A 10,995-nucleotide genomic window follows, 5' to 3' on the forward strand; every position below is an offset into this window, starting at 1 on the left:
CCCCCCCCCCCCCCCCCCCCCAAAGCAGGCGTCCTAATCTGTATTGTCAGCTAAAAAAGTCTGAAAACATTTTGAGGAGAAATAGGCCGAGCAGATCGACAAAGGTCAGTTTGAAAGATTTTTGTCAGATTTTGAGAGGCTTATCCCGCCAGTCCTTTCCGGGTTAGCACTCCACCAATCAGATTGGTCATTGAGTCTGACTGCCCGCCCCCCCATTCCAAATGTGAAATTGGCCAAAATGACGGACGACGGCACGGACCACACCGAACCAACTCCAGTCATCAATCTTGCCAGACTGTCTGATTATCGGGTTGGTGCGTCAGAGACTTAAAAAGTAAAAAAAACTGAGGTTAGCAGAGGTTAACTGTATTTTCCTTAGCGTGTGTAGTTTGATGGGATTTTCTTAACCCTCCTGTTGTCTTTGGGTCAAATTTGACTCCATTCCAAAAAGTTTATATGTGTGTGTGTGTGTGTGTGTGTGTGTGTGTGTGTGTGTATAAACCTCATGGGAGAGTCCTGAGGCATAGGGCAGAATGGGCGTGGGTGTCGACCTTTCAAACTGCAGCAGGCACTCATAAATCTGGAGAGACAAAACAGGAAAGGAAAGGAAATGGCTGAGGTGTGTTTTCCCTCAGGGCGGCGGCCTCTGAGCGGGTTCATACCTGCAGCAGAGCGCGCAGCCACGGAGCACCCAGCAGCTCGTGCAGAAGCTCAGCGCCGCTGATATTTCTGCCGACCGCATGATTGACGTCGTCCACCACACTGGACAGCACCTCACTGACAGCTGTAGCAGTGGAAGGAATGATACATATCAGAAATATGCATTCAAATAATTATAAATACATCCATACATAATACATTTATAGCAAAAGCAACTGATTTTAAAGGGAGAAAGAGAGCATGGAAGGCGAGTGTCAAGGGCGAGCAGCGAAGGTGAGCATCCAAAGTATCAAAAGTGACCATTGAAAATACCAGAAAAGTGAATGTTGAAAGCGAGCCACGAGGGCAAACGTCATACGAGAGCGGCAAGGCAAGTGGCAAAAGCAAGCGTCAAAGGCGAGCGTCGAAACTGAGAGTGGAAGGCGGGCGCCAAAAGCAAGCGTGGAAGGCGAGCATTGAAGGCGAGCGTTGAAGGCGGCGCGGGAGGCGGGCGTTGAAGGCGAGCATGGAAGGCAAGCGTGGAAGGTGAGCATGGAAGGCGAGCGTCTAAGGCAAGCGTGGGAGGCCAGCATTGAACGCAAGGGTTGAAGGCGATCGTCAAGGGTGAGTTTGGAAGGCGAGCGTGGAAGGCGAGCGTGGAAGGTGAGCGGGGAAGGCGAGCGTTGAAGGCGAGCAAGGGAGGCGAGCGTGGGAGGCAAGCGTTGAAGGCAAGCGTTGAAGGCGGCGCGGGAGGCCGGCGTGGAAGAGCATGGAAGGCAAGCGTCTAAGGCAAGCGTGGGAGGCCAGCATTGAAGGCAAGCGTTGAAGGCGTGCGTCAAGGGTGAGTTTGGAAGGCGAGCGTGGAAGGCGAGCGTCTAAGGCAAGCGTGGGAGGCAAGCATTAAAGGCAAGCATTGAAGGCGAGCGTCGAGGGTGAGTTTGGAAGGCAAGCGTGGAAGGCGAGCGTGGAAGGTGAGCGTGGAGGCGAGTGTTGAAGGCAAGCGTGGGAGGCGAGCGTGGGGGGCAAGCATTAAAGGCAAGCGTTGAAGGCAAGAGTCGAGGGTGAGTTTGGAAGGCGAGCGTGGAAGGCAAGCGTGGAAGGTGAGCGTGGAAGGCAAGCGTTGAAGGCGAGCAAGGGAGGCGAGCGTGGGAGGCGAGAATTAAAGGCAAGCATTGAAGGCAAGCGTAGAAGGTGGCTTTGGAAGGCGAGCGTGGAATGCAAGCGTGGGAGGCGAACGTTGGAGGCGAACATTGAAGGCAAGCGTTGAAGGTGAGCGTCAAGGGTGAGTTTGGAAGGCAAGCATGGAAGGCGAGCGTCGAGGGTGAGCGTGGAAGGCGAGCGTGGAAGGGGAGCGTGGAAGGGGTAGTAGGGCAACATGTTATATTTGATGCATTACAAGAGCCAACAGCAGACTATACATTCTAATAGAGGATGTTTGAGGCTGGAAACAGACACGATGGGAGCAGACGGGATTACAGTGCCCCCCACTGTAATCCCGTCTGCTTCCAACGTGTCTGTTGAGACAGACAATAAACAATGAACGCAGTCGATGTTGGTCAGATATACAGCTGTTTGTTTGTGTGTGTGTGTGTGTGTATGTGTGTGTGTATGTGTGTTTTTGTGAGAGTGTGTGTGTACGTATGTGGGAGTGTGTGAGAGAGAGTGAGCGTGAGAGCAAGTTTTTTAATATTAAAATATATTTGAATATTTATTAACAACATTCTGAACATCAAATGCCTTCAGTGTTGTATATGTTCTGTCCACCAGAGGGATGTGTCTCATGTTAACAGGCATTGGCAGTGATGTTTTCAGAAGAAAAACCCTGTCACCACTTTTCTTTTTAAACAAAAGTCAGACTAGGTCCTAAAGTTCACTTTTTTAAATCTTCTTCAGTTCTTCATTAATTTAAAAAATGTCCAACTCTCACTTTTTACTAGCCAGGTGTTATTTTTTTCATTTGCTTTTTTGCCTCATAAAGGTGAAAAACAGGAATTACTGTGTCTCTATGATCCTATCCTGTCTTATTAATGGTAGCCAACTTGTGGACATTGCGCCGTCATCACGTGCTGTAGTAGTGTGTGTGTGGCGGGGGGGGTATCATGTCCTATCCTGGGCTGGGACACATATTTAATAATAATAACAATTTGTTTATTAGTCCCCAATGGGGAAATTACTGCACTACACTCTGTGTACACACTTTTGTTAGTACTCACACACACAGGCCTGAAATACACACACATGCTCAGGACCTATACATGCACTATACATGGAGAGATGTCAGAGTGAGTGGGCTGCCAGCTGAACCAACGCCCTGAGCGGTCGGGGGGGTACGGTGCCTTGCTCAAGAGCACCTGGCAGTGTGCCAGTGTGTATGGTGAACTGGCATCTCTCCAGCCACCAATCCACGCTCCCAACTTTTTGGGTCCATACGGGGATTTGAACCATTGACCCTCCACTTCCCAACCCAACTCCCTATGGACTGAGCTACTGCCACCCTCCTATAATAATTGTCTATGTGTGTTTGAGAGTGTGTGAGTGAGTCTGTGTGTGTGTGAATGAGAGAGAGAGTGTGTTTATGTGTCTGTGTCTGTGTGTGTATGTGTGTGTGTGTGTCAGTCTGTGTGTGTGTGTGTGTCTGTCTGTCTGTGTATGTGTTTCTGTCTGTGTCTGTCTGTGTGTGTGTGTGTGTGCGTGTCAGTCTGTGTATGTGTTTGTGTGTATGTTTGTGTGTATGTGTGTGTCTGTGTATATGTGTGTTTATGTGTGTGTGTGTTTATGTGTGTGTGTGTGACTGTGTATTTGTGTATGTGTGTGTATGTGTCTGTGTGTATGTGTGTGTGTCTGTCTGTGTGTGTGTGTGTGTGTGTGTTTGTGTGTCTGTGTATTTGCATGTGTGTGTGTGTGTGCCTGTGTGTATGTGCGTGTGTTTGTGTGTGTGTCTGTGTTTATGTGTGTATGTGTTTGTGTGTGTATGTGTGTCTGTGTCTGTTTGTCTGTGTGTGTGTGTCTTTCTCACCCTCCTCCAAAACTTGTGACATGGTGATTGTCCAGACTCCCCGCAGAAGAAAGGGCTTTCTTCACTAAAAAAAAAAGGAAAACAACTTTTATTGTCAATCGATCTGATATGATGATCATGACCTAAACCTCAACATTGACTTAATATAAAACCTTTTAATCAGGGAGGGTGTAAGGACCTGTAAATCACTGTCCAAAATCTGCTTTTGACATACTAACAAGAGACTTCTGTAATGTCTGAAGTAGTAGTAGTTAAGATGTTAATATTTTGTGTTATCTTAGTTAATGTCTAAGGGACATTCCCAACTTATAAACCTCTTCACAGACACTTGAAAATACATGCTTTTCTCGGCTAAATGTTTAACCAAAAAAAAAGTGACACAGCGCCCATGTACTTTGGCCCTCTGGTATGTGCCTGAGGTCATTGGGAAGTTAACATTCTCAATGTTTTGTTCCAAGTGACAGTGTGATTCTAAGCCTCACTGACACAGAGCCACAGAGGTTAGAATAGAGAATTTCTATTTCCGTCCAAGTAAATGATCTGTAAAATGTTTAAAAACACCACTGTGAACATATCCGGTGGGCTTCAGACACAACTAGTAGCCTAGCGACATGTCTAAACTTTATACAGAAAAAATCCAGAAGAAAAACACTCAGAAAATGTATATTTTATGGAGTTATTTCTACAGATATGTCTGTGCGTTTTTCTTATTTTCTCTGGAAAAGTGGAAAGAAAAATGCCAAACAAGTGCAAAAACAATAACACATCCACATCAATTACACACATACTTGAAATAACAAAAAAATAATAGAAATAGGTAATTATAAATTGATGAAATGGTGAAATGCAATTAGAAGGCCCTATTTTTGCTTTGACACAGCTGCAGCCATCACAGGGTTAACATTTTCTGGTCAAGTTTGGTATCAATCACTTCGTCTTCATAGTGGCTAAACAGGTAGGTCGGTTTTATAACATCTACTGGACGGAATAGATGTCAATCTTTCCCACGTTGGCCGTCCCTGAACTCTGCGACATGATTGGCTTTCACAAGGCTCATTTCAGGTTACGATAGACGGATTGGCTTATATCACTGGTCAATCGAATGCTTAGATGTCAGAGAATCTGCCGGTGTGCTGGTAACAATGTGGCAGCCCCGGGGGAGAAGAGAGAAGCAATCAAAACCCACAAATTATAAACTGTTTAGCTTTCTTTCTGTTGAAACTTGGCCACAAACTACAAGATTGTAAGGGGAACAGCTCGTTTTGGATAAAAAGGCTTGGATAGTCTAATTCCTTGGATTGTTGGCAATGTATTAAAAAAAAGTTTCACTGCTATTAATAAAGACACGAGGACAAAGGTGTGGATGCACACTCGACTTTGGAAACTAGCGGCGCAGTATCTTTCTACATTTCTTTACTTCATAACATGATTATAACTATAACTAAGTCATCTTAAGCCTTGCTTGTGGGCGTAATCAAATCATTAGACTCTGAGCTTTCAAATGGTGTGATGCATGAGCGTGTTCATGGCGATTTAATGTTAGCAATTAATGTTGAAAATTCATGAGTGGAGAAAACTTTTTCTCTTACAGTTTTTTACAATTGCTATGAAAGATTTTTCAATACATTTAACAAGTTTCCTAAACTCTTAACACACCAACACACCTAAAACACACAATTGACAAAACTGTTAATTTCATGCTCAAAATCACACATTGTAAACTAAACTCCAAAACTAAGTTTCAAAATACAATAATACACTAAAACAACACACTATGTCTAACAAAACACTGCAAACATGTTTCAAAATACAGTAATTATTCCAAACACTAACACATGTTCTCCTCCAACAGGAACATTTAGTCAATCATAACACAATGACAAAAAAAAATTATAATCAGCTGACATTACAAAAACTTAATTATTTTAGATGTGTCAAGTATGCCCTTATACAATACACAGTATATTGTATTGATCCTAGATTGTGTTTTGCACATACATTTTGTTTCTTTTGTTGAAGAAATTCAATACAAAAAATGAATGACCATCTCAGAGTAGCTTTATAGAATGTACAGTTTATGAAAACAAAGACAGATATAGAATTGCTGCAGTAAAGACTTTATTTGCAGAAGGACATTACTGCAAGATATATAAACAGAAAGAACAACAGAATAATAATTTAAAAAAAGTAATCTTCTAATTTGCTCAATCTTCTGCATTTGGCCACATGTTCTCATCCACATAACGCCTGATATCTTCTCTGGCAAGGCATTGTGGGAAAATCTTTTTGCATGCCTTATCCACCCCTGGCAGTGTTCAGCTGTGATGTCTTGGCATGCAGCATCCATTGCATCCAGAGGGGACATTTGGTCATGTGGACGATGGTCAAAAACCTTCCATCTCCAGGCTGAAGAAACTCCTCAGTGGGGTTGAGAAAAGGAGAGTAAGGGGCAAGGAAGTGGGACATCATCCTTGGATGGGCGTCAAACCAGGCTGTGATTGTACAGAAATGGTGGAATGCCATACTGTTCCATGTGATCACATATATAGGCAGGTGGTCTCTCACCTGCCCACTTTCTGCCTCTGGCAACAGTCTTTTGAGCACGTCTTCTAAAAACAGAAGAAGGCGTTTGGTGTTGTAAGGGCCAATCTCACATTTATGCAGGAGTGCACCATTGTTGGAGATTGCGGCGCACATGGTGATGTTGGGTCCTCTCTGGCCCGCCACGGTAACTGTGGCCCTTTTGCCAAATATGTTTCTCCCACGGCGACGCCTTTTCTCCACATTAAAGCCAGCCTTGTCAACATAGATAATTTCATGCGGGACTTGATTGGCCTCCAGCTCCATGACTCTCTGAAAGTAACTAGACACAGTGTATGTAACTGCTGTGCTGTACTGTATATCTACTGTATTTCCTAATGTACTCCAGGTTTATAGAGTAATTTACTGCGAAACGCACTGTGAATAGTACAGTAACGACTGTTCTGCATAACCTTACCTGGACGTATTGGTGACGGAGTTCTTTGATGCGCTCACTGTTCCTTTCGAAAGGAACTTTGTATAGTTGTTTCATTCGGACTCTGTGTTCAGCTAGAGTATGAGAAATGGATGTTATGCTGATTGCTTCAATGTTCCCAAAGACAAGGTTGTCCTCTACAACTCTGGACTGAATGTCCAGATATAAAGTCGCCCTAATACTGTAAATGGTAATTATACATTATTTACACTTTGATGTAGAAGAAGTGATATCCTGTTTCTCTGAACATATGGACAATAGATGACCCTGTGTCCCGGCTGATATTTGGCTGTACTCGTTCACCAGTCTGTATGAAAGCACGTGGTTTACGACATGGTCAATGATATTAGCCCCTATTTGATCAGTTACCCTAGCTCTGGTCCTTCTTAGAGCACCACCACGCATTCTAACTTCTCTCCCTCTACCTTGCCCCACTCCTCTCCCTTGTCCTGGTACTCGCCCTCGTGCAAGCATTTCTTTCATTCTTCCTTTCTTTCTTTCTTTGTGTTTATCTACATTGTTCCTTTTCCAGCCAAGACCAGCCCAAAGAGTCCTCTTTTGGAACATATGATCATATGATTGAAGGAACCTCAACACCGGAGTGCGCTTCCTAGATGGGAATCAGCTGTGATTTAAACAATGGCATAACTTCAATAAGCTTTTTCTCATTAGCAATGGAATACAATACAGAGAATATATTTGTTTTTCAATTCACAATATAAATAGTTGTTCACTTTGACTTTAGCATGTAAGGTTAGGTTTAGAACATGGTGTTATCTGTTCTTACATGCAGTGTTAAAGCATTGGTAAATTTCGCAGTAAAAATCTATTGTTTTGGTCTTGTTTGAGCTTGTGTGCAAAAGGAGTTTAAACATTTTCAATTTGTGTTAATTGTATGCATTATGTGTTAAAGCAACAAGAAATGTGGTAATGGTACAGCTTACACATGCGGAAGTAGTGCTTACTGTGTTAAGAGTTTTGGAAAATTGTTAAAAGTATTGAAAAATCTTTCATAGCAATTGTAAAAAACTGTAAGTGGAGAAAACAGTCCCGTCACCAGGACGGTGTCGGCCATATTTTCTATTGGATCCTGTTATTTCATGTAGATTCTGTATGTGTGCTGTGTGTCTGATATTTTTTTGTTGGAATTTCCTATCTATCTATCTATCTACAGTGAGGAAAATAAGTATTTGAACACCCTGCTATTTTGCAAGTTGTCCCACTTAGAAATCATGGAGGGGTCTGAAATTGTCATCGTAGGTGCATGTCCACTGTGAGAGACATAATCTAAAAAAATAAATCCAGAAATCACAACGTATGATTTTTTTACTTTTTATTTGTGTGATACAGTTGCAAATAAATATTTGAACACTTGTCTATCAGCTAGATTTCTGACCCTCAAAGATCTGTTAGTCTGCCTTCAAAATGTCCACCTCCACTCCAATTATTATCCTTAATTAGTTGTACCTGTTTGAGGACTGCATACAGACACCTGTCAGCCCCATACAGTAAGAATCCAACTACTAACACAGCCAAGACCAAAGAGCTGTCCAAAGACACATAGAGACAAAATTGTACACCTCCATAAGGCTGGAAAGGGCTACGAGAAAATTGCCAAGCAGCTTTGTAAAAAAGGTCCACTGTTGGAGCAATCATTAGAAAATGGAAGAAGCTAAACATGACTGTCAATCGCCCTCGGACTTGGGCTCAATGCAGTGATCCGACCAACCAGCAGTCTGCAGGTTTTCACGTCACCTTTTGAGCTCGCCTCAGCTCGCTTGGAACCTCGACTGAGGTAGTACTAAAAAAAGTCCCTGGTAGCAGGTCCCAGGGACTTGTTTTTGTAATGGAAAACATAAAAAGGCGAGTAGAGTCGAGGCGTGTTGAGTAGATACCACGCAGTGGAAAACCGCCACAAGACGTCATGGTTTGAAATCATGCATGGCAGGGAAGGTTCCCCGGCTTTAACCAGCACATGTCAACGTTTTTGGCCGACAGCTGTTCTTACTCAATATTGGACCGTTTTTATATGTATAAATAATATATATATAATTTTTTTTGGCATTTTAGGCCTTTAATGACAGGCCATATAATGAAGGAGGAGAGAGAGGGGGAATGATACGCAGCAAAGGGCCACGGATGAAGTAGAACCCCGGGCTTGAGGAGTAGACCTCTATATATGGGTGCCCGCTCTAACAACTGAGCTATGGGGGAGACTAGGTTGAAAAATAGCGTACGACGACCAAGCGCTATACAACGCTAAAGGAGACAACCAAGCGCGTGTTACATGACGCTAAAGTAGGGTGACCAGACGTCCCCGGTTTCCCGGGACAGTCCCCGGTTTCCCGGGACAGTCCCCGGTTTTGGTGACCTGTCCCCAGCTGGATCTGTCCCCGGAAATGTCCCCGGTTTTCACTGTGACTGACAGACCCGAAATTGGAATGAAAGACAGAAAACACTGAACAAACGTAGTAGATAGTCGCACACCATACACACGCAGCCTCAGGACAGCCAGAGCGAGCGCCGCTCGGAGCTCAGAGATGTTTTAGAAAGCCGTATTTTACAATGCTAAAATCACTTATTATTTACATGGAGTCTAGTGGGTTTAGCGAACGCAATTTCGTGGACTTTTTATGTTTTAAAAAGGATGCAATCTTTAAGAGAAAGGTTGACCTCCTTAGAAATCGTTTCCATAATGTTGTCAGACACTTGTCAGAAGCAAAACGAGCACTTTTATAAACGTTAATACAAACTGGACAATTATCCCATTGACTTCCATTGTAGCTTGTTTCAAAGCTGCCAACTGTAGCGATCTTGTTTAATACTGCATCAATGTCAAAGAAAACTATTTCCTCAATAGTTTTTATTGTATCCAATACTCAGTGAGCTGTTGCAGAAACAACCCTGACGCAATAAAGCAAAAGCTGTCAGATAAATGTGGTTCAGCAAAACATTACAACATTCCCCTATGAGGTGTGTGAAGTAGCAGCAGGGGTGAGTCTAGGATCAGACGTTTAGGGGGGCTCAGCCCCTAACGAGAATGGGACCTACTTTAAATGTTATCATTTTTACATTATGCATAAATATCTGCACCCCCATTACTTTGTGTGAAATATCTCACAAACTCTTAACACATGCATCAGTACAACAAGCGGTTCCCGAGTAATCCGGTTTTGCAATTGCAACAAATCTTTTACATGGTCTCCAAAATTATAAAGTATTCTCATGTGAACTATTTATGACAGCACAGACAATTTTGTAAAGTTCTTAGCTATTGTATCCCACCATAATGGTTATTGTATTGCCAGATTCCAGACAATCCCACTTACTTATATATCCCACTTACAAATATTAATATATATATATATATATATCTACTGGTATGCTTCCTAGTGACATTAATGCAAAAATATGAAGAAAAACCAATTCCACCTGTGTGTGCATGGTTAAAATTCTGAATTGCAAACTAGTTCAGGCTGCAGCACAAATATTTCCATCCAAAGACAAGAACAATCAAGTCTAACCTCTGAATTTCTTTTCAAAGTGCAGCAGATTTATAGCCGGGCTCCGCCCTCCTACGTACTTTTGCTCAATTTTCATTTTCCTTCAGCACACCGTCTGGGTTTGCGTTATATATTTGCTGGCTTTCTCCGGCCAAATAATTCGCGGATTCAAAATCAGCGAACAGAGGAAGGGCTGAGGAGTAAGGAGGGGCAAGCTAGTCTTGTTTTGTTTGAAAATACTTTGAACGTCAACAAGAAGTAATGTCCCCGAACATCGCTTAGAGCACCTTTAAAATAGACAGGCCCATGGACCCCCCATGTGCCCCAGGTCAGCTCTAGGTCTTGTGATGCCCCTGGGGCTGTGTCTCCGTTTTAAGTTTTACAAAGATAAAAACATGTCATGTTTTGGAGGTATTCACGCTTCTGAGCTCAAAATTTCCCCGGATTTTGTCTGAGAAATCTTATCACCTTACGTTAAAGGAGCCAACCAAGCACGTGTTATGCGAAGTTAAAGGAGACAACCAAGCGCGTTTTATATGACGCTGAAGGAGACGACTAAGCTCGTGTTACATGACGCTAAAGGATACGACCAAGCGTGTGTTATATGACGCTTGAGGAGACGACCAAGTGCGTGTCATATGAAGTTAAAGTCATAGCGTACCTAACTCATTTCCATTTCCTGTGCTTGTGTGTTGGTAGCGTGTTGCTGCTCACTAAATACTAGTTCAATTTGTTAGTTTTGCGGCTAACTGTCTGCTAAACACTTATTCTTACAATAGTTCTGCCTAAGCACTCACAGTTCTTTAAATGTCAGTGAATTT

The 10,995-nt window shown here is 43.0% G+C and overlaps 1 protein-coding gene across 2 annotated transcripts in view; it reads right to left on the bottom strand.

Moving 5' to 3' along the window:
• The window catches only part of LOC117952675 (MAGUK p55 subfamily member 4-like), a 61,215-nt gene that overhangs the window by 39,942 nt on the left and 10,278 nt on the right, over window positions 1–10,995 (bottom strand). Inside the window, exons 2-4 of one of the 2 annotated variants that reach the window (XM_034885160.1) lie at window positions 3,656–3,719; window positions 663–784; window positions 503–580 (exon numbers count right to left, since the gene is read on the bottom strand). In XM_034885160.1, coding sequence (XP_034741051.1) covers window positions 503–580; window positions 663–784; window positions 3,656–3,677 — 222 coding nt within the window. In that variant the 5' untranslated portion in view covers window positions 3,678–3,719. Of the gene's footprint in view, window positions 1–502; window positions 581–662; window positions 785–3,655; window positions 3,721–10,995 lie in introns of those variants that run through there. The other variant, XM_034885161.1, reaches the window with a different exon arrangement.

Source organism: Etheostoma cragini, chromosome 11, assembly GCF_013103735.1.
Source record: "Etheostoma cragini isolate CJK2018 chromosome 11, CSU_Ecrag_1.0, whole genome shotgun sequence".
Taxonomy (NCBI): domain Eukaryota; kingdom Metazoa; phylum Chordata; class Actinopteri; order Perciformes; family Percidae; genus Etheostoma; species Etheostoma cragini.